Raw genomic sequence first — 24,480 nt, 5'->3', positions numbered from 1 at the left:
GTGGTGTTTTACTCTACAGCAAGATCCTGTGATATGCCTTTAAAAATGTACAGTGTGTAATTGAATGCTTGTACAGATTTATGTCTGAATATAATGCCACTAATCAAACTGCCACTCAGTAATGCAGTGCAACCTTTTTACATTGAAAACAAATGAATGAAAAATCTTCCATAATGTTTTGGATCTGAGCTGTTTAGAGTGCAGCACTAGTGTCTGCACTGTGAAACCGAATCCGAGATGATGAAAAGTCGGCACTTTTATTGTTCCTCAATCATGAGGTCCAAACAAGCCGAAGCCATCTTTTCTTCGAGTAGGTCCATGAAGAATGCATTGAAAGGCCTGCAGATGTTCTACAACTAATAAAAAAACCTCCTTCGAGGTGTAGTCCTTGAAACTGTTTTATTCTAGTATGGTGTTTATCATACACTAAGCAGGCGTCTGTGGAAAACCTTTGGAGCTAGAGGACTGTCATGCCAAGTCAGGTCCTTTTCCTTAGATGGTATAAGCCACAAGACTGGAGGCCTTGTGTAGCAGAGTGCACAAGCATGTGTCTGGCCCTGATCAATGCCTCATCTCCCCAGAGACAGGGAATGTGTTTTGTTGCAATTAGCCTCTCTTGCAAAATCATCCTGGTGCATTCAGGAGAAATCTGTAAACTCTCTGTGTAAATGATCCTACATGAGCGAATCGTTGGCACACCGAGCAGTTACAGACGTTTCCGTGTAATCCTGATTAAACAACATGATGATGCTCTATAAAAGTAAAGGAAATGTATAGTTAAGCTAACAGAAACTATTATCAGGAACACTCTGTGTTTGAATAGTGGTTATTAGGAAAATGTGGAAATGGCAAACATTTGATCTTATAAAGAGGCATGAACAACTTTTCCAGCTGTGCAGTTTATGGTCGTTTATGGTCATATTAGACAGCAGAGAAGTCATCGTCGTGATCAAAAGCACAAACATCTAACACATTTGTCTAAAAAAAACAGATGCCCATGTCATATATATTTATGTTCTGGACATATGCTGTACATGCAGTTGTCTGATGTTACCATGATGATGTTAGCATGTTGCAATTAGCTCTAAATGACCTCCTAATTTGTTTCTAGCTTAGCTGGCAATTATGCTTTGAAATGTTTAGTTACTGTTTGTGGAATTCTGGAGAAGTGGTATTAATTACCATGTGTTTGTGAATAAAACATGCAGCAACTAAAATGTGAGAAATTATATAAAAGCCAGCATGTGAATAGAAATTGTTTTTCATGCCTAACTGCTAAGAAACATATGAAAAGCTTGAGGCAGTGGTGTACAAAATCGAGAAAGTTTTGGAAATATTCATGTCACTTCAATGCGTGCCATTTCAGATTAAGCATTACAGGCTGGTAGGGTTTCGTTCTAGTGCTTGGAGACTTTGAGAGTGTGAGAGCCACCGTTGGGTCTTTCGGCAATGAACCTTACACTGTGCTGCACAGCTGTATGCTTGATTTCCACTGTAATTCACTTATTTATGATGCCATGATTTAATTTGGTTTGAGATTTCTCTAGTTTTAAATAATTGCAAACATCAGTTCTTTTCATTTATAACACATTTCTGGAATCCTATGAAGTGTATGAAACGTAAATGTTAATGAATGTAGAATAAAACAAAATGGATTTAATAATTAAAGTTAAAGCTTATCTTTGAAGCATCCTGGAAAGTGCATTAGTTCATCACAATGTACCTTTGAGGTTTAATTACACTACAATACAAAAATTAGGCTATTTAATATTTAGGCTAGCTAGAATTGTAGTATTGTAGTTCATGTTTTTGGAATGGAAGCCACTAGGCATTTACTGTGACTATTAAGGACTCACAACTAGAACACAAATCCTGTTTGTTTTACGGTATTGCCTTCATGATAACATTGGCAGTGTAAACCACCCTCTGGTGCAAAGACACTGCAACACGGCTCTAATTTGTTGCCCTTATATGGAGGAGGAAGTCCATCTTTCAGAAAAAAATGTTAAACAGTTGTCTTGTTTGATGGCATAAACCTCAAGCATTCAAGAATTGATCAAACATCTGAATAACGGTTTTACTTTCATTATGAATTTATTTACTTAAAAATATATGGCAGATCACATAGATCACTCTGATTACAAGCTGGTTCTAAAAGATACTATAACTTATTTAGAGAGAAGATGCACTTTAATATCAGTGAGTCACTGCACATCAGTGTCTTTTTTACCATGTTTGGTTATGCTTGTACACACTGCAGAACAAACCAAACCCCTCCTCACTTACTTCACTTTCCTGCAAGTCATGGAACATGAGCACTGTCATATTTTAGACCTGTTCTGTTGATTCTACGTGACTCTGATGGGGGAACCCCAGGAGTTGCAGTTTAAGGATCTCTGCTTCCATACTGATCTCAGGTTATTATTTGAGTCCAATTGGGTTTTCTCTAGTTTTTCAGTTTTTCTCTATTTTTACAAAAACCTGCACTGGTGGATTGATCACTCTAAATTGTTGCTGTGGGGAATGTGTGTGTTTGTGTGTATTGTGCCTGCTCACAATATCAGTTCATGTGAGAAACAAATCCCTTACTGTGCTAATGTTCAGTGATAAATCAGTGCTCTATTGATCTGATTTTAAGTGATGCAGCATCGTCTGAGAATGTAGCACTTTCAAATTCCACCCTCATGTGGCGTTTAAAGATCATCTCTAGACACCTGATGGGAAACATATTTATCCAGCAACCTGCTCAGTCTACTCAGTGCAGCCAACATGTGCAGTTTACACTTCCTCCAATTTGCTGTTTAACGGTTTGTGGAATTTATGGTAATGTAAAAGAATCCACTCGCATGAAAGAACACTGGGTTTTTCACAAAATCAGTCTGTCAGCATATTTATTCCAGCAAGTTAATACATTTTTATTTAAAAAATCACACACACAGGGAGGCTAATCATGCTGATTTCATTATTTCAAGTATCTCCATCCTGTTATGATTTTGTAAATGATTGGATATAAACCATGCTATGCCCCCTAGACCTTTGTTTAAGAATAAGGCGATTCATTTGCATTGGGGTTAGGGTTAGGGTTAGGGTTAGCCTTTTTTAAATTTCAAGACAACGAGAGAGAGAGAGAGAGAGAGAGAGAGAGAGAGAGAGAGAGAGAGAGAGATACAGTGAAGTCATTATACCAAGGAACTGTAATCAGTGGCAGATTGTATAAATTAGAATGTCTTCAGCTTGGGTCATGTGGAAATGATTTATGAGTCGTATCTTACCTTGTGGTTGCCCAAGCAGAAAGCCTGGGAAATCTGTAACATGCCCAGAACAACTATCCTTTCATTCTTCTGAATTTCTGTGAAGAAATTAAAAAGGATATACTACTACAGTGCAACAATGTAAAATAAGTAAACAAAGTAAAACTTTTACTGTGCACTGTAAGGCACTGAGTAACTAAGATCATATGCCGCCTGACTTTAAATGGTCATGTAGTCAGTATTAAGTGAAAATTAATCACTGAATTAATCTAAAATGCTACGGTTTTGAGGAATTTGCATTGAGGAAACAGGCTTGTACATATTTAATACCTACCCTTTAGTTTTATTGATTTGCACATGGACAGTACCCTCAGGCTGCTAAATGCCACTAAGGCCACTAAGCAGAAAAGGCAAGGAAGAACAGATTGACAAGTGCACAAATGGACACTCTTTTAAGTTTGCAAAGTGCTCAAAGTCATGCAGTCATAACATCAATGCAGGAAACTGTGTCATTGTGTCACCTCAGGTTGTTTTGTCTAATATGCACATGCAGCCTTGTCATAATGGGGATGAAGGTGGTTAACTAAACTTCAGAATATACTCTGATATATAGTTTTATTCTTTCCCTGTCATGGCTTAGTTGCCCAGTTGTGTTCTCCTATTCTCTGTTAATCTTTGATTAATTTGCTTGTGTACTCGGTTGTGTGATCTAAATATTATTTTGTATCCTTTAGTCAGAGCCTTGCACTGAAGCCCACAAATGACTGGATTCAAAAATGTGATCGCTTCCTGCATCGATCATGTTTCTGTTGATTCACACAGGTGTTCGTGCCATTTTGATGTATTTCCGTATTATTATAGAATATTTGCTGCCTCACAAATCCCTAGATGTGTAAGTGTGTCTGAATTTGGTAGAAAGTGAGCTTTAAAGCTTATTTGTATAATAATACATAGGAACTATGTCATGGATTTTAATTTCTGTTATTGAAATAAAAATCTTATAGAATAATGGCTATTTTTACTGAATATGCAAAAAATGTAAACAAATTATTGTCATGAATTGAACAGCAAAAGCAAGTTCCAAATCTCTCATCTTCTTTTAATGCAAACAAATTGGTATTCATGGACTACAGATCCAGATTTGTACAGATCTTTACACAAAGGTATCAGGTTTAAAATGTTCTCACCGTCCTTGTTTAGGTGCTGAGAGCTCAAAGAGTGCAAAATTGTGGCTTATCTTGTTTTCCTAAGAACTACCAAGTTTTAATTAAGGCTTAACACTTCATGTGGTAAAAACCAGTACTGGATTCATTTGCTGAAAAAAAGTAAGAACTTGATAGAAGTTGATGTAAAAACTCACTTAATATGATTTACATTTGCATCCATCATCTGTTTTGTCAAATACGAACATTTTCACTGTCCTGTTAATATTCAGCACAGATAATAAGAAGTTTTTCCTAACAGTAATGAAAACAATGCTTTTTACATACACAATGGCATAGGTATTAGGACACCTGACTATTTCAGCCATATGTGGTTCTTCCTCAAACCTTTACCACAAACTTGGGGCAAAAAAGTGTATAGGATCTCTGGAAATGCTAGCATTGGATATTTCCTTTACTTAAAATATGAGAGACCCAAACCTGTTCCAGCTACTGTGTATGAAGCCAGCTTCATGAAGATATGGTTTACATGGGTTGGAGAGGAAAATCTTGAGTGGCCTACAACAGAACCCTCAACCCTATTGAACACTTTTGTGGTGCACCCCTAGGTTTCCTCACCCTACATCAGTACCTGGCATTACTAACTCTGAGGCACACTTCAAAATCTAGTAAAACATCTTCCCAGGGAAGTGGAGGCTATTATAACAGCAAAAGGGGATACACTTGGACTGTAGCACATACGTGTGTTCAGGTGTCCACAATCTTTTGTCCATATTTTGTAGATCTGTTTTTGGTTTAGCTCAATTTTGGTTGAATTACCATTCATTATTGCAGGGAATGTAAGCAAATTACTCTATTGTTTAAACTAAAGTGTCCCTGCAGCTGTACATTGAACATTTTCCCGATCTCTTAAGCCAAGAGTATATGTTCTGCGATACAGCTAATGAAACTCGAGCTGTAAACACAAACTCACGTGCACTGGGGATTTATTTTTATTAGATTTGCTTAGCCTGAATGTCTTGGATGTTGTATAATATTTTTTTTTTCCGTTCTTGGCTGACTCAGAAATGAGTCCAATATTGCAATTCCCATCACCATGTGTTTTGTGTTCTGCAGTTTCTGCTCGGCCGTACACTCTCAGACCTTAGCCCCAAAGAAAACTTAAAAAAAAGACCATAAAGTCAAGCCAAGCATGCAAGAAACAATATTCACTCATCTGACAGCAGTCTTGAAGGATTGTCACACTACTAATTTCACAATATTCATCATGCAGCTTGTTAGTTGGTTGAATCAGGTGGTCTAGTGCAGATTTTTCAGTTGAGTCACAAAGGTACAGATTGACTGTGATGTTTATATGTTTAACATGCACTATTTGCGCTATTTCTTGCATCATTACACTGATTCTTAGTCTCTTTAAGGAAGCATTGACCGTAATGTTGCTGGCTTTTAAGCATTCAGTGATAAAATAAATAAAATAAATCAGCAACACTGACACTGTTTTTTGTTTTCAATTTTAAAGAAATAGAATCAATTTTTTTTTAATCTTTCATTTTGCATTTCTTTCTTTCTTTCTTTCTATAATGCGTTATATTATTATTATTATTAGTTGTAGTAGTTGTAGTAGTAGTATCACTTTTTACTCTTTATTATTCTGATATTTATATATGTTTGCATTACTGTGTCTTCATATATTCTCTTTATATTGTTGCATTTTTGTTGTCACTGATGTTTACCAGATAAAATATTCCAGTAAAAAGAAACTGACACAATGAGGAAGACAGGAGAATAGAAGATGCTGAGAAAGCTGATTGGGTGTGTAGAGGAAGAAGCAGCATTTGCCATTTCTGGTAGTTGTCAACAGAGGAAAAAGTGAGCATGGATCATGTAGGACAGCTGGGACGTAATGCAGATGGTCGGAAAGATTCTGATAGTCCTAGATTACATTTTTATGTACTTTAATAACCCCCTGTGCTGTCTATTCTGCCTACTAGAGAAGGACACGAGCGAAATTTCTGCACAAGACATCATGGATGACGACTTTGAACGCCGCATGGAGCTCCGGAGACAAAGGAGAGAAGAGATGCAAAGAGAAGCGGAAAAGTAAAGCAAGCACACACACATGCACGCACACACACACACACACACACACACACACACACACACACACACACGCACGCACGCACACACACATAAATGAGCAGATGTAAATAATAGTTTATTTTTATATACCAAATATTTGGTATTAATGTATTGTATATCATGACAAAATACTGCAATCTGATATTAATTTCCCTCATCAAAAGATGTCTGTCTGTCTGTCTGTCTGTCTGTCTGTCTGTCTGTCTGTCTCTCTCTCTCTCTCTCTCTCTCTCTCTCTCTCTCTCTCTCTCTCTCTCTCTCTCTCTCTCTCTGTCTTAGCTTGAAGTTCAGGCCAAGTTGGTAAGGCCTATGTATCCCAATCTAAACAGCAGTGTCTCCGCTAGCTTCTCTATTCCTTATAAAGATTGCAGTATCTGTAAATCTTCTTCTGGTGGTCTGTTGGAGTATTTACAGACCAATAGTTCTATTATTAAACTATAATAATAATAATAATAAAAAAATCTATTATATACAGTATATATATATATATATATATATATATATATATATATATATATATATATATATATATATATATATATATATATATAAATAAACTATTTATCATTTCAGTGAAAAATTAATTTTTATCAGTAAAATGTTTCTCAGCCAAATCTTTTATGTTTGTTATAATCTAATAAGGACAAACCCTGAACAGCCCACATTGAAGCAAAATAGCTTTTTTTGTTTGTTTCCTTTGCCATATTTATCATGCAAGTTGCTTTTCATGAGCAAACATGGTTCTCCTACTCATTTAAGGTTTACTCCATCCTCCTACATATCCCACAATCCAGCTGTCCTTATAAGGTTTGGCAGCCAGTTGTGTACTGCTGAGGATGACAGATTCTCTCATGCAGCGTGTGAATGTGTTTTTGTGTCCAGAGAGTGTTATCATATCTACATCTACATGTTCATATACTTTTTTTGGATTATGTGGTAAACTGGGAACACCCTTAACATAGCCTGTACTGTACTATATTACACTTTTGTGGTTAAATTAATAAAATGTATCCTTTACATGTATCTCAGGAAGCAGTTAAGTATTTACTCCAATATTTAAAAATAGAGCAAATTTCTTTTGGCGCTTTAATTCCAGTTCCACTGAAAGCCCACCTTTATTTTAATAACATACATTACATACAACTAAAATGTTGATTGATTATCTGCAACTGATTTCAATAAATTCTGTTCTGGTGTCTATATTTCTTTTAATTAACATTTATATTAGATCCTCAATTTTATTTACAGAGTGTGTAAGTGCTTTTCTTTATTTTGATGATGATGGTGGTGGTGGTGGTGGTGGTGGTAGTATCGGGCATTTAGATTTTTATATTATTGATCCTACAATCCATACAAAAAGCATTTCACAGATATATGAAGGTAAAGAAAAAAAGAAGAATAGGTTTTACAAAATGTTATGTTGGCTTTATGTTACACCATTGAAATTCTTACTTTGAGAATCCTCAAAGTAACCTCTGACAGCACTTAAAAAGGACATAAGGACAAGAAAAGACATATTTTTAAAATTTCGAAAAAGTCAGTATAGCGAAAATGTATTTTGTACATTTTTGAAATGTTTTTATATATTTATTCACACAACAAGGCAACAAGAAGTATGGAATTAACGTGGATGAGACTGAGGGAGTCAGTAATGTAAACATGAGTGTGAACAGAGACATTCCTGATCAGTGGTGGTTGTTCAGATTGGATACATTCATTAGATAGCAAAAATTGAGACTCTTTTGTACTAATATATTAATATGAGGTCCAGTTACCAGTGGGACACTAAAACAGGTAGTAGTAATGGCTATTTTTTACTTAATTACAGATCCTAAACATCTTTACTTTAACTTGAGTGAAAGGGTGTAGTCAGTACTTCAACTTTTACCAGAGTCTTTTAAAACATGAGTACATGTACTTTTTGGATTGCATCAAGGATCGGCTCTGAGCCCTTTTTTGTTTGCAGTGGTGATGGACATGTTGACATATAAGGTAAGACAGGAGTCTCTTTGGACTATGTTTTTTGTGGATGATATTGTGATTTGTGGTGAAAGTAGGGAGCAGGTGGAGAAGAGCCTGGAGAGGTACGTGCTGGAGAGAAGGGGAATGAAAGTCAGTAGGAGTAAGACAGAGTACATGTGTGTGAATGAGAGGGAGGGCAGTGCAGTGGTGCGGTTGCAGGGAAAAGAGGTGGAGAAGGTGGAGGTGGAGCTGGAGGTAGCAGAGCTAAAGATGTTGAGGTTTCATCTGGAGTATTTAGGATGGACAGGATTAGAAATGAGTTTATTTAAATTAGAGGGACAGCACATGTAGGATGTTTTGGAGACAAGGCGAGGAAGACGCGATTGAGGTGGTTGGGACATGTGCAGAGGGGGGACATAGAGTATATTGGTAGAATGCTGAGGAAGGAAAAGGAGAAGGTTTATGGATGTGGTGAAGGAAGACATTCAGGTAGTTCGAAAGAGGCAGATGTAGAGGACAGAGTAGTTTGAAAACCGATGATCCGCTGTGGCCACCCCTAAAGGAAGCAGCCAAAAGAAGAAGAAGATGAAGAAGAAGTTATTGAAGAATGTTTGTGTTAACTGAATTTAATTTCTCTGCTACAGTAATACACCACTGGGGAATAAACCATTAACTATTCTAATGTAGTGTGACCTGGATGTGTTGCATCCGCAAATGTATAAAACGGAAATTTTTACTGAATCATTCTTACGCTCCACGATTCTGCATCGCCTGTATGCAATACGGTTTTATTTGGAGATATAAATTTCACCGAGGATTCTGTGGAGGCCATTATTCTCAACACAATATCTACAAATATTTGAGGAAAAGAAACAAAAAAGTTCTTATTGCTTGTTAAACATTAAATTATCTGAAACACTGATTACTGAGCTGTAATAATAACAATAAACTGTATAATATATTGTACAGCAGGGAAATCATATTGGACTGCGGTTTTGATGAGTTAGATTGAGATATATATTATTTAAATGCCTCAAATTCTTAACATTTTATTCATAAAAGCAAGAAAGTGCAAAGTATATTGTAACTGCAGTTATATATAATTTTATTTTAGTGGTATTGGGAAAAATGGGAAATATTGGTGAAACAAGGCCTGGCCACTTCAGTGTAAAGTGTAAGTATACATTGATTGAACATTGCTAACATTATGATATAATAACATTGTACAGGTGAAGTGAATAACACGGATTATCTCTTCATCATGGCAACTGTTAGTGGGTGGGGTATATTAGGCAGCAAACAAACATTTTGTCCTCAAAGATGATGTGTTAAAAGCAGGAAAAATGGGCAAGCATAAGGATTTTAGTGAGTTTGACAAGGGCTAAATTGTGATGTCTAGACGACTGGGTCAGAGCATCTCTAAAACTGCAGCTCTTTTGGGATGTTTCTGGTCTGCAGTAGTCAGCATGTATAAAAGTGGTCCAAGGAAGAACCAGTGGTGAACCAACAACAAGGTCATAGGTGGACGAGGCTCATTGATGCACGTGTGGAGCGAAGGCTGGGCCATGTGGTCCGATACAACAGACGAGCTCCTGTAGCTCACATTGCTGAACAAGTTAATGCTGGTTCTGATAGAAAGGTGTCAGAATACACAGTGAATCGCAGCTTGTTGAATATGTGGCTATGTCAATATTAGCCCAGTGGTCATAATGGTATGCCTGATCGTTGTAACGTGTCCAGAACATAAATTACTTTTGTAGAAGCTGCAAGAAGCATCTAATACAGGAACATCTGAGCTCGTAATGCGTGAAACGTTAGAGAGTATTGCCAACACTGAGTATTTATTTAGTTGTAGTTTTTTCACAGTGCAGTACAACAAGCCATGAGCAAGATAATGAGAAGAAAAACTATTAATGAATATAAAACCCATTCATTCATCTCCAGTGATATCTTTATATACTGGAGAGGCCTGCAGCAGATCATGGGTGGTATAGTGGCTTTATATCTGTAAGGACACCGTATGTATTATTCAGTCTAAAGAAACTCCACATATATGAAAATTCCTGATAACTCAGACTTTTATTATATTCAGTCTATTTACTAAATTGCTTTATGTCCCTGTTCATCTTATTTGTCTTAATTGTCCATGTGACAGATATAAATCAAGCATAGACAAGATGATACTTTGTAAATTATTGGAGAAAAAGATGGCAAATCCATCTGACTGTCTCTTGAGATGACTTTTTCAGCTTGGAAATCCCTGACCTACAGGATGGAACTGAAAAGGATATACAGGCATGTTGTCTCTGTTTTGGATCTTTCCACCATCCACAACATCTGTAAACCATCGGCAAGCGGAAAGTCAAGAGGAGAAAGGGGGAAATAGTCCCTATCCTCTATCAATGGACTAATGCAAACATGCTCTGTCTCTTAAACATTGGCATGCTGTGGCAAACTGAGGCCAGACCAGATCACTTAAACAGTGGAAGTAGGAATAAATGGCTTGTTCTCTGAGCTGGACTGGTACAGTGTGCCAGAAGCGAAAGAGAGAGAGAGAGAAAGAAAAGAGAGAGAGAGAGAGAGAGAGAGAGAGAGAGAGAGAGAGAGAGAGAGAGAGAAGAGAGAGAGAGAGAGAGAGAGAGAGAGAGAGAGAGAGAGAGAGAGAGAGAGAGAGAGAAGAGAGAGAGAGAGAGAGAGAGAGAGAGAGAGAGAGAGAGAGAGAGAGAGAGAGAGAGAGAGAGAGAGAGAGAGAGATTGGAACAGAAACTGTTCCCAGAACAAAGCTGTTTGGGTGAAAAAAGCTGTTTTGGTTGAACAATTACGTAAATCACCATTAGCATGCAAAAGGCACTTCAAATTGCTTTCTGCCTCATTCTTTTTCACTACATCTTGCTCCAAGAATCTCTGCATGTCTGACTGACCTTGTCTTTATCCAATACTGCATGATGAATATGTTAATTGTAATAATCTTTCCAATCAATCAAGACATTTATTCGTAAAAATATAAATATTGAGAGTTGGTAATAATCAGAATGAGTCCCATTCTTATGAACTCGATGACGAGGACTGGTAAAAATGCATTATGGTTTTTTTATGTCTAGATTTCATTATAATTTGCATTGACACAATATACACACCAAACATCGATCAGGCATAACATTATGACCACATGCCCAATATTGTATTGGTCTCCCTTTTGCTGCCAAAACAGTGGCCCATTAAGCATTAACAGCATAACCTTTTTCAGCAGTTTGAGCTACAGGAGCTCGTCTGTTGGATCTTACCACACGGACCAGCCTTCGCTCCCCACGTGCATCAATTGCCTATTTTTCTGCTTCTAACACGTCAACATTGAGGACAAAATATTTATTTGCTGCCTACTAAATCCACCTACTAACAGGTGCCTTGATAAAGAGATAATCAGTGTTTATTCACTTCACCATTCATAATGTTATGCCTGGATGGTGTGTATGTGCTGTGTATATAATTAGCTGCCTAAATATTCTATACATTTCCTAATACTGATGGAAGAATAAGTAAAGAGAATTTAGCTTTTGTCTACTCTAATCAAACAGAAAGTCCTTGGTTATTTTAATAAGACATAAGTAAAATAGGGAATGTGTATATTTTTGGTTTATAAAAATGTATAATGATCTTTTAATCATTTCTAATAGCCATTGCTTATTGTCTTCGAATAGATTTACTCGAAATAAAGGTTGGATTTTATGTTGTCAGTGTGAGATTAAGCTAGTTTATCCATTTTCTTCAAAAAAATGAAAACAACCCAAAAAAACACTTTTTACAGAGGGTGCAAATAATTTTGTTGTATAAAATAAATTTTACACCAAATATCATACAGTATACTTGGTTAATGTCAGGTCGTTGTTATGTGTCATTTATAACTCATTTTTTTCATTTGTTATATTAAAAAAAAATATACCTAAAAAATACCTACTGTCTGTTTAGAATGAGCCACCTAAAACCCGATGATGATGATGATGACGAAGAAGCTGCTCGAGAAAGAAGAAGACGAGCAAGACAGGAAAGACTGCGCAACATGGAGAATGAGGAGATCAGCAACACTGCCAAAGAATACAACAGCACTGACAGGTACAGTCTCATATAACAGTGCTAACAGGTACAGTGTAATCTTACAGTATTTTAACAGTGATAATCTATCTATCTATCTATCTATCTATCTATCTATCTATCTATCTATCTATCTATCTATCTATCTATCTATCTATCTATCTATCTATAAATTGTGTCATTGGTTCCGATGTTCAAATTCACAGTTTGGTACGTACCTCGGTTTTTAATTCACAGGTCGGATCTGTTTCAGTGCAGTCTGGGGGGAAGAAATGCAAAACATTAAATTGCTTGTCGTTTTTTATTAACACAGTTTATTATTATTAACATTTGTGAACATCAACAGTTTACATTTTTACAATTTTAAATAAAATGCCTGCTTGGTTGAATTATATTTTATAATATTCTATAAAAAATTAGATAGAATAAATCAAGTTAATGCAAAACACTTTTTTTATATTTTGATTAAATTATGTAATCAATTCAATTGGCACAATTGAAATTGTTAAATAAAATTCAATTACTGGAAAAATTACATACAGATAACTTTTCATATTATATTTAGGGTTTCCAAGTTTCAGGATTTCGTTTTGTTTCCATATTTCTCATCTGCAGATTTGTTCTTGTATTGTTGTTTTCTCAATTCCCAACTTTTGCCTGGATTAACTTTTTTTTATAACTTTTTACCACCTCCACTAATGATCATGCTTTCAGCACACATATACTGTATGTGGGAGTGTAGATGCAGGCCATTTTAGTGCAATGTGCCTCAGACATCTCTTCCTGGCTGACCGAAATGGAACTTATATGGTGTGTTGTGTCTTCTGAGATACTTTTCTGCTCTCTGTGGTTGTAGAAAGTGATTTTTTGATGAGCTCACATACATTTGGCCATTCTCCTCTGACCTCTCTCATCAGCAAATTGTTCCTGAAAAACAGAAATGCAACTAACCAGACATGTCACAGTCAAAGTAACTTTTTCTTCATTCTGATGTATTATGTGAACAATAACTGAAGCACTTGACGTGTATCTGTATGTTTATACATTGCAGTGCTGCTACATGACTGGTTAATGTATATTCCATTATGTTCATTATCACATCTCTTTCCCAGTGTTTCAGACACAGGTTCATCAGCACTGATTACTGCTCCAGCCGTTAGCGATGATGATCAGGCTCTTCTGGAACGGCTGGCCAAGCGTGAGGAGCGCAGACAGAGGAGAATGAGGGAAGCTCTGGAGAGACAAAAGGAGTTTGACCCCACTATCACTGATGAAGAAGCCAGTGTCACCACCACCAGCAGCGAGGACAGGCCAAGCCGCAGGAGCCATCTTAGGGATGCAGAAGAAGAGACAGTCAAAAATGAGGTTCCGTCCTCAGAGACCAACTCCTGGACAGAGAAGGAAGATAAGAAAAAAGATGAGAATGCAGAGGAGAACCAGGAACCTGTGCCCGAAACAGCTTCGAAGGAACCGAATGAGAAACAAGAAGACATTGTGGAGAAGAAAGAGGAAGAAGAGGAAGCAGAGAAGCCCTGGAGATCCTACCTCAGAGAACAGGTTATTTCCTCAAAGTATTTTTATGGTGTTTTAGATTTGCCTGAAGTGTGGGAACATAAATAGTAAATATGTCATGGATTATCTGGTATGGTTGTGCTAAATGAAGTTATTTTTAACGAAAATTAGAAGCATTGGAAGCATTATGACTAAATGATTTGCTATATTTTGTAGGAAAAGGGTGAAGATCAATCTGTCAGTACAAACACTGTGGCTGAAGAGAGAACAGATATGGGTTTAGACAGTACAGATGTAGCAAAGAACGAGAATAAAGATGAAAATTTAATAAAGGAAGAGAGTCAATTTGAACCTCAGCGAGAAGAAGAGAAGATTGAGGCAGCTGTCAGTGAGGAACCTGAAATAAAGAAGGAGGATGAAGAAAAGCCTGTAGAGGAGGAAAAAAGGTTAGAGGCTCCACCAGAAACTCTTGCTGTTAGAGTATTACCTGTTGAGGCTGAACCTTCTTTAGAGAACAAGGAAGTGGAGAAACCTGCAAAAGAAAGCCTTCAGCCTTCAGTGGAGAAGAACAAAATAGAGGAACCTCAGAAAGAAACACCTGAGCCTCCAGCAGAAAAGAAAGAGGTGGAGAAAGTAAAGGAAAAAACAAGGATGGTGGATAAAGTGAGGCAAGAAGAAGAAAAAACACAAGTATTAGAAAAAAGGCAAATAGAGGTGAAGGTTGAACTTCCAAAGAAACAAGCTGAGGAGAAGCCTTTTGTGATAGTTAAGGTAGAAGAGAAAGCAGTTCCACCGAAAAAGATTGAAGAGAAACAACCAGTTGTGAAGAAGGAGGTGGAAGAAAAACCTAAATGGAAGAAGGAGGAAGACGAAACATCCAAAGCTAAAATTGAAGTCAAACCAAAGGAGGTATTCAATTTCCAGCTCTGGTTTCTTTAGTTTTCTCTGCAGATCACAGACACAGCCATGTCACCTGTCTCATGTTATTGTGTGGTCACAATTTTGTTATGGAGATAGCTTCACAGATTTACCCACTTTCTTCACTTTAATGGACGTTACCTACATTTGTTAAAGCAGGGGTCCCCAAACTACAGCCCGTCCCCACAATTGGAACAGCTCAATACAATAGTATTTGACTTTATACAGGATGATGAGTGTAGTGATGTTCAGACTGCTATTAACATAAAAGTAGAAGATCTGTTTGATAAGAAGGACTGAGGGATTAAAATGCTGCTGCACCTGTTACCTTAGACAGAAATCAAGTATAGTATTAAAGTCCTGGCACCAATATCATTGAGTAGCTAAGATTATAGTAATATATGTATGGGGAATGGGTAAAGGAAGCTAGTAACCAAAGAGACAACAGATAACAGTAAACTGAAGTTTTAAAACCCCATATAGATTTGTCAATTGTAAAATAAATAATTTCTCATTTTCCAATTAAAGATGACACACATTAAGAACAAAAGTACTGGGACACCTGACTTTTCCAAACTTATGTGGTTCTTGCCCAAACTACAAAGTTTGAGGCACACACTTGTATTGGATGCCTTGGGATGCAGTATAATTAGAATTTCCATTCACTCAAACTTGAAAACCCGAACCTGTTCCATTATGACATTGCCCCTGTGCACAAAGCCAGCTCTATCAAGATATGTTTGACATGGTTTGGAGTAGAAGATCTTGAATGGCCTGCTATAGAGCTCTGACCTCAACCCACTGGACACCTTTGGGATGAATTGGAAAGCTGTCTTCACCCCAGGCCTGCATCAGTACATGACTTTTGTAGCACCCTTGTGGCTGATGAACACAAAGGTCTACAAACACACTCCAAAATCTAGTTCAACATCTTCCCAGAAAAGTGGAAGTTACTATAAGAGCAAATGGGGACTAAATGTGGAATGAAAAGCAATATTAATCTTATGAAAAGGTGTCCAAAAACTTTAGTTCATATATAAAATATTAGTTATGAGTCCTGATATGGTGGATTTTTCCTTAAAGAATGCTTTTGCGCGAATGCTATCTTGCTGTTTGTTTGCTATCTTGCTGCTAAAGTATGCTGGTACTACATTCCTAATCCTACTCAGGAATAGTAATAAATAATATAATAATAAATGAATTATAATTTGTTATTAGTGAAGTAATAATCAGTTAAATATTCCTCTAAACTAAAAGTCTATTTAAGGACAATAAACCTAAAATGGGTTGCCAATTCCTGACTGGATTCAGTACATTCATGTGCATCATATACGTTTTCTTAGTAAAAACCGTGCATCACATTATAATACATGTTTTTTTACTTGCAGGTTGTGGAGGAAAAGCCTAAACCGTTCTTTTTGCGTGACAAAGTAAGTCGTATGTGGTTGGAATGATGGAATGCTATTTTTAAATAATAATCCTCATCTACAATGATGTGTCAGATTATTAATTGCAGATTCTTTATTGTAAACAATTGTTATTTTTTTCTTTGCGTGTTATGCTGTAATATAATTTGAGCAGAAGGAATCAGTGAAGCAGCAGAATGAAGAGGACACCCCTAAAATCAAGAAACCAGAAAAGCCATTCGGGTATGGGTCACTGAGTTATGTTGTTGTGCTATAATGTAAAAAAATTGAGAATATGCCATAGTTTACTGAATATCAGAATATTAGAATCTCCTGAACATCTCGTGATCGTTGAGTAGCTAGTCTGATATGCTTATTCAAAGTGTTACTTGCCTTCAAATGTGTGTGTGTTTAGTCAAGTGGGACTGCGCTCACCTCAGTTAGAAAAGCTGGACCCTGTGGCAAAGCAGGAGGCAGAGCGGAAGTTGGCGGAACTGAAGCGCCGGAGGAATGAGACGGACAGCGAAGAGTTTGAGAAGATGAAGCAGAAACAACAGACGGCTGAGGCTGAGCTCGAGGAACTGAAGAAGAAGAGAGAGGAGAGGAGGAAGGTCTTGGAAGAAGAGGAGAAGCAGAAAAAACTGGAGCAGGCAGAAAAGAAGGCGAAGGAAGAGGTATTCTGTCGAGACCTGCTGTGAAAAAAACACAGAGAAACATCAATCTCCTGTGGCAGACATTGTGACTAAGACCTTAATAAACCTCAGTGTAGCTAAAAAATGTCAGAGTAAACCAGTATCAATAGTTCAATTAAATGTCAATCAGATTCAATTTAGAAAAAACACAGAATCTAAGATTAATTATAAAAAATAATTTGACATTAAGCATGTACAGTAAACAGAGCTGTCTCTTTTTTTTTTTTTGCAGCAAGAGAGGCAGAAGATGAAGGAAGAAATTGAGCGCAGGAGGGCCGAGGCAGCTGAGAAGAAAAAGCAGAAAGAAGAGTTTGCTGCAGACGGCAAGTTGCCGTTTAAATGTCTGTCTGCAAAAGGAGCTGCAACAAAGGTGGGCTGAAATCTTCTAAAAATAATATTAGTCATTTATACAAGGATTAAAAGACTTGGTTATGGGCTATTATAGAAACATACTCATTGACTGTGTAGACTTCAGAGGTGTAAAGAGTACCTGAAAATCATACTTTAGTAAAAATATAGATACATTACTGCAAAACTTAGTTAAGTATCAAAGTATCGATGCTTTACTGTATCTGTACTGCGAAACTTATAAAGCCACTAATTCAAATATGACTTGAGTAAAAGTCTTAGAGTATCTGATTTGAACAGTACTTGAGTATTTATAGGTTGAAGATGCACAAGTCCTCAAAAATCAAACTGTACACCTCAACACTGCATTAACCATCAACACAGCAGCCTCTTCAACATGCTAGAATGAAACAAAGAACAAACAAGTTTAAAAAAGAACAAAGTAACAAAGCAATCTTTCAAAAAGGGATCTTCAATACACTCGAGCTCTTTTTGAAATGAAATTGAGGCCAGCAGTGTAAAAAGTCGCTTGAAGGCAGCATTGTAGTGTTTAGACCAGGGGTCACCAACGTGGTGCCCGCGGGCACCAGGTAGCCCGCAAGGACCACATGAGTAGCCCGTGGGCCTTTTCTAAAAATAGCTGTTTCCTACTTTGTTGAATCATTCTTGATAATTATTATGAGAAGTCATTAACATGATCAGTGTCTTCACATAGATGAATATCATTAATTATTAATAATAACATATAATAAAAGGTAAATTGAGCAATTTTGTTATTTCAGATCAAACTGGAAACTGTGTGTATTAAACTGGTAGCCCTTCACATTAATGGTACCCAAGAAGTAGCTCTCAGTTTCAAAAAGGCTGGTGACCCCTGGTTTAGACTTAATGACATCTTCAGCAGAGGTGCAACTGTCAGTGTCAATTAAAATATAGTGGAGTAAATTGAATATATTGAATCATAAATGTAGTTGAGTAGATAGTAAAAGCTTATATCTGTAATAAGTAGGCAAAAAGATTATTTAAGCACAGTAACAAAGTACATTTGCATAAAAACTTTACACCATTGCTGTATGTGTGCAGCCTGACGTGAATTATTATGCGAATGACGTTGATTATTTTCTAATAAGAGTGTGGCCTGAAGCATTTCATTCCTTTATGTACTAGAAATGTTTGTCATAAATTATTTGTTATAGCAGCTTTAAACAGTCCTGCTTCCACTAGACTGTATTTTCCTTCTCAAAATAACAGTCATGCTGTTCTGCATAAAAAAAATCGAACTTTTCTGTCCTGAAGACTCTCTAATAGTGGGAAAAATTTGTGTTGTTGTTACTGATACTGGAGACTCCTTCCAGCATATCAAAGACTATAATTTTTTTTGTTACGTTTTATTATTAGACAGATAATGAATGTGAGTAGCTGAGTAATAAAAACTTCGATGTATAAATGCATCAACACATTCTGACCAATCAGAATCAAGAATTTACCAGACACCATTTTTAATGCAATTTTCAATGTAATTAAAAATATCTGAGTATTCATTTGCCATGTATTGGATATTAAATCTGATTATACATTCAGTTTTACGACATTAGTTTGGATATTGACCCAAAAAAAAAACATTAGAATGGGTCCATTAGGGTTTAATTGAATACAATATTAAAAATTTAGTAACTATGCAAAATGAAAATGTTCTGTATTTCTTACTGGTTTGTACAGATTGGTGAAAAGGCAGAATTTCTAAACAAGTCGGCCCAAAAAACGTAAGTTATATCATGTAACATTAGAAATGAATTGCTGAATAGACTCTAGAGACAATGATATTTAATCTCTGACTATTTCGCTTTTTATACACTTAGAACTGTAAAAGCACCACACACTCCATTGGTGTGTAAGATAGGTAACAGGCTGGAGCAATACACCTCAGCTGTTCAGGTACCAGTAAAAACTTTAACACATGCCTACAGTTTATGAAATACATTGTAGAATCTCGATTTATCATTCTTGTGCATCACTTGTTCATTGTACAGACTAAGGATGTGAAGTCCCCGAAGTCTCCTAAAGACCTTCCTGTTCCAGAGGGAATGCGCAGCATCAAGAGCATGTGGGAGAAAGGTAATGTTCAGAACCCAGCTGCTCCAGGACCTGCCAGTCCTTCCATCATCAACAAGGTACATGACACAGTGTGCATCTGATACTGCACTTATAACGCCAAACATCTGTTGATTTGTCAGTGCAAATAATAAGGAAATCTTGTGTATTTAGGAAACAGCTGGATTGAACACAGGAGTGTCAGGTCGCATCAGCAGCTGGAAGAACAAGACTCCAGAAACCAAGACTTCTGAAACAAAGCCAGCAGAAACAAAAAGTGTGAAACCAGCTGAGACGAAGACGACTGAGACGAAGACAACTGAGACGAAGACGACTGAGACGAAGACGACTGAGACGAAGACGACTGAGACGAAGACACCGGAAACAAAGGGCTTGAAAGTGGCGGAGATAAAAAAACCTGAACCAAAGATCCCTGAAACAAAGAGCTTGAAACCAACTGAGACAAAAACAACTGAAAAAAAGCCACTGGATTTAAAGACCCCTGAAACAAAACCCACTGACAAAAAGACTCCAGAGATGAAGGCTCCAGCATTTGGAAAACCTCCAGGAGGCAAACCTGTGAGTAGATTTTTAGTAGTTTTTTTTCATCTATTCGGTTGTTCAGTTTTACAGGTGGTGCATCAGTCTGTAATGAGTTCCACATTGTCCTTGCTTTATGTGAAATTTCTTTGAGGGTTCAGGTTTACTTTGACCAGTGTTGGACAGTAACGAAGTAAATGTAATTTGGTACTGCACTTAAGTAGCTTTTTTGCGTATCATGTTCTTTACTGAAGTATTTCCATTTGGGGAGACTTTTACTTTAACTTCACTAAATTTCAAAGTCAAATATCTGACTTTGTACTCAATTACATTTTGTGAAATCAGTCGTTGTTTTTATTTATGAGTGGGAAAAAACGGTCAAGCAAGCCGCCAAGCAACGCAGCAAGCCGCCAATCAGGATCGAGAGCGCGCTCTGTTTTGAACTTGTTTTGATTGCCGCTTGGTGGTATCTACTTATTGTAGAACGAACATACAGTTCAGCGTCGGTTCAACAGCAAGGAGAACATTTTGAGAGGAATAAATAATGGAAGAAACTCCTGACTCGAACTGTCCACAACACCCGTGGAATTATTTGCGTAATTTTGTAGTAGTTTCAAGTAGTTAAAAAGAGATTTTGGGTTAATGATAATCGTAATAGATATCAATCAGTGTTTAACACATTAATATCATTCTATTAATGCAGTAGATCAGTGTGCTGAGAGGAACATTAGAATCTTGTGAAAAAAGAATAATAATAGGATGTTATAGCCTTAATGAATCATAGTACTTCGGATACTTAAGTACATTTTAAGGCAAGAATTTTTGTACTTTTTACTCAAGTTTAAAGGGAGCACTTTTTACTTTTTGCTGGAGTAATATTTTACCGAGTGTAGCTCTACTTTAACTCAAGCTCATGGTTTGTTTACTTTATCCACCACTGCCTTTGACAATCCAAAAGGCAACATAGGAAAAGGTAGTGAATTTAAATCCCAACATCAATAAGCTGCCACTGTTGGGCCCTTGAGCAAGGCCCTCAACCATAGCCTGATCAGTTGCATAAATGAAATAATTGTAGGTTGCTCTGGACAGGGTTGTCTCCCAAAATGCCATAAATGTAAATGTAAGATACTTTTAATCGACCAAGGGTGTGTGTGTGCAAAGTGTGTGTGTGCAAAGTGCAAAATTAGCACTTTCCAAGTTTGCTTTGTAGAATTTAAGAGTTATATTTATATTAAGTTTGTAATCTGGCATGCCAGTGTAGATTTATTAATTGCTAGAGACTCAAAGCACTTTTGTACGTCGCTCTGGATAAGGGCGTTTGCTAAATGCCGCAAATGTAAATGTAAATGTAAATGTAAATGTAAAAAAACATGTAACATGGGTATGATGTATCACCAACTGGTGGACATGATAGATGACATCCTCTGAGACAAGATACAAGTGGGTGTACATTTTCTCTTCCTCAAACCTGAGAAGGCCCAGAGTGCACTAAAATGAGGATTGATGATAGTGTGTTTCAGGCAGTTGGAATATTTCCCTGCTCTGTAGTCCCGTGACAGGGATCCAACATTTCACCTAGGAGTGTCTTCCTTCCTAGCACTTGGGTCCAATTTATTTTAAGTTGCTCTCAACCGATTCTGAAGAGGCACTTATGCTCTTACTTAAATTAATGGGAATTAATGGGAGTCTTATACAACAGCATTGATCACTATGACACACTTTTGACCCACAGTACGTCTACAACAGAGCAGTCTCTATGGAGTTTCAGTCCAAACTGATCCATGTACTCTGAATTCCCTGCATGAAACATACTATATAATGAAATACATATCTGATCCTCTCCAGGGAGAAATTCCTTTTAAATAACCCCTGCTATTACATAACTTGACTAGTGTGTACATTTATCTATCATTTCCATGAACTTAAAGGCCGTTTGGAACTGTGTCAGGTAATGCTACGGCTAATCTGCTGTCATTTGAACCATAAAGATTTTTAACACAAGGGTCATATTGCTTATAAATATGTGTTGTCCTCTTGATGCGACCCCATGCTCACTTTTAAACGCTGGGTTTACATTATGCAGCAGGGCCCTCTAGAGGTTTATGCCTGCATTGCACTGGAACTGTCAGACCTGAGAAGGTAAAACTGTTGTCAGATCAGTGGAAAAGAAAAATCAAAAAACTAAATATGAAATAAGTAATGCCTTTATCATGAATTATGATGAATTAATAAATGCATTTACATTTACATTTGCGGCATTTAGCAGACGCCCTTATCCAGAGCGACGTACAAAAGTGCTTTGAGTCTCTAGCAATGAATAAATCTACACTGGTACACAAGATTACAAACTTAATATAAATATAACTCTTGAATTCTACAAAGCAAACTTGGAAAGTGCTAATTTAAGTGTTTTAGGAAGGGGTAGGTCTTAAATCGTCGCTTGAAGATAGCCAGGATTGCACTAATGCACTAATGCACTAATGCACTAATTAGATGCACTACTCCTTAATACTTTAGGAAATAATGAGGTGTAGTTATATTAACATCTTGCCATATAATTTTTTCTAATTAATATCATGACTTGCATGGTCTTTTTTTTTTTTTTTTTTTTTTTTACAAAAAAATCTAGATTATGAATTTAAATGATAAGCTAATGTAATTTTATTTATTATTTATTTATTAAAAGTGTTTATTATATATTGTTTATTATACATTTTATTATTATTATTATTTATTATATCTTTAGAAACTAAATTATAATATTAAACTAACCCAGTTGCTGGCAAGATGTTAATATAACTACATCTCATTATTTCCTAAAGAATGAAGGAATAATATCATTCAAAAGATATATTAGAAATAGAAATATTATACGCATTGTGATCAGATTTACACCTGTGACATAAAGCACAGATTATCATACACAATTTTGTTCATATCAACTACTTTTATTAGCATACGCCAAGCTTCTTATGTGTGATTGAATGATACAATATGATTGATGCGGCAAGCAAATTTTTGTATACATTACTTGTAAATGGAGGTGTCACTGGGGTCACGTGTGAGTGGAATATAAGATTATAATATATTATACTTTTCATTATTTCCTGGCGCATGTATTTTTTCCATCACTATGAAATTTGTATGAATTGTCGAATTGTAAGTATTAATTATTGTATGCATCTTTATTGTAAAGTGTTACTGACACACCTTAAAAACAAACACAAGTGACTGCGTGTACTCTGTAGGAGCCGAAGCCTACTGATGTGTCCAAAACACGTAGCCTGTGGGAACCCAAGGGCTCCACCCCTTCCAAGGTAAGCACATCTGTGCACATGTGTACATGCTGTTGCATGATGCACAGTCATGTACAAAAATGGGGAACCCATTTTTGATTTCTGTCTGCCTTATTTTTTTGTTTAGTTTTATTTTAATGTTAATTCCATTTGATGCACTTAGCAAAATCACTGACACACAGCCTGGAAGAAAGGTTAATCCCGTAAGTATTTACTGCAGGAGTGTGGAAAGCAACACGGCATCTATTCAATTTATATCAGTTTTTGATTGTTGATTGGATTGCAGTAAACTGTTAGCATTACTAGCTGCTGTTTTTATAGCATTAGCATATAGCACATTTAGTATACGTATATAGTATATGTAGAATTAAACAAGTATACAGAGGTTATGGAACTATACACTATATGGACAAAAGTATTAGGACATCTGACTTTTCCAGCCATATGTGGTTCTTCCCCTTACCACAAGGATCGAAATACATAGTTCTATAGAATGCCTTTGGATTCGGTAGCGTTACATTTTCCCTTCACTCGAACTAGGAGACCCAAACCTGTTTCAGCATGACAATGTTCCTGTGCACAAAGCCAGCCCTATAAAGATAAGGTTACATTGGTTGCATGCACGACCTTAAGTGGCCGGCTATAGAGCTCTGCCCTCAACCCTACTAATCACTTTTGGAAAGATTTGGAACACTGACTGCACCCCAGGCCTTCTCACCTCACCTACATCAGTACATGACTTTACTAAGACCCTCGTAGCTGAATGAGCACAAACCTCCATAAGAACACTTCAAAATCTAGCGGAACATCCTCCCAGAAATGTGGAGGTTATTTTAACAGCAAATGGGGTCAATAATGTGGAATAGGATGTTTAAAAAGCACATAGGAATCTCATCGTCAGGTGTCCACAAACTTTTATCAATGTATTGTACTTTAATAAATGCTGAATAATGACATTGCAGTGTTAGTGGCTTACTGCTGTGCTGTGGCTTTCTGCATCTTTATTTGACTTTGGATCAATAAATACCTTATAAAATCAACATTTTATAACATGTGCGCACACACACACACAC

The 24,480-nt window shown here is 36.7% G+C and overlaps 1 protein-coding gene across 4 annotated transcripts in view; it reads left to right on the top strand.

Moving 5' to 3' along the window:
• The window catches only part of cald1b (caldesmon 1b), a 31,203-nt gene that overhangs the window by 3,694 nt on the left and 3,029 nt on the right, over positions 1-24,480 (top strand). For 2 of the 4 annotated variants that reach the window (XM_046848950.1, XM_046848947.1), the window contains exons 2-14: positions 6,406-6,514; positions 12,482-12,625; positions 13,717-14,161; positions 14,333-15,025; positions 16,423-16,464; positions 16,613-16,683; positions 16,856-17,114; positions 17,365-17,502; positions 19,200-19,243; positions 19,340-19,415; positions 19,511-19,651; positions 19,746-20,150; positions 23,360-23,428. In XM_046848950.1, coding sequence (XP_046704906.1) covers positions 6,441-6,514; positions 12,482-12,625; positions 13,717-14,161; positions 14,333-15,025; positions 16,423-16,464; positions 16,613-16,683; positions 16,856-17,114; positions 17,365-17,502; positions 19,200-19,243; positions 19,340-19,415; positions 19,511-19,651; positions 19,746-20,150; positions 23,360-23,428 — 2,601 coding nt within the window. In that variant the 5' untranslated portion in view covers positions 6,406-6,440. Of the gene's footprint in view, positions 1-6,169; positions 6,284-6,405; positions 6,515-12,481; positions 12,626-13,716; positions 14,162-14,332; positions 15,026-16,422; positions 16,465-16,612; positions 16,684-16,855; positions 17,115-17,364; positions 17,503-19,199; positions 19,244-19,339; positions 19,416-19,510; positions 19,652-19,745; positions 20,151-23,359; positions 23,429-24,480 lie in introns of those variants that run through there. The other 2 variants (XM_046848951.1, XM_046848949.1) reach the window with 2 other exon arrangements.

Source organism: Silurus meridionalis, chromosome 5 (assembly GCF_014805685.1).
Source record: "Silurus meridionalis isolate SWU-2019-XX chromosome 5, ASM1480568v1, whole genome shotgun sequence".
Taxonomy (NCBI): Eukaryota; Metazoa; Chordata; class Actinopteri; order Siluriformes; family Siluridae; genus Silurus; species Silurus meridionalis.
This window is presented reverse-complemented; position numbering and strand designations above follow the sequence as displayed.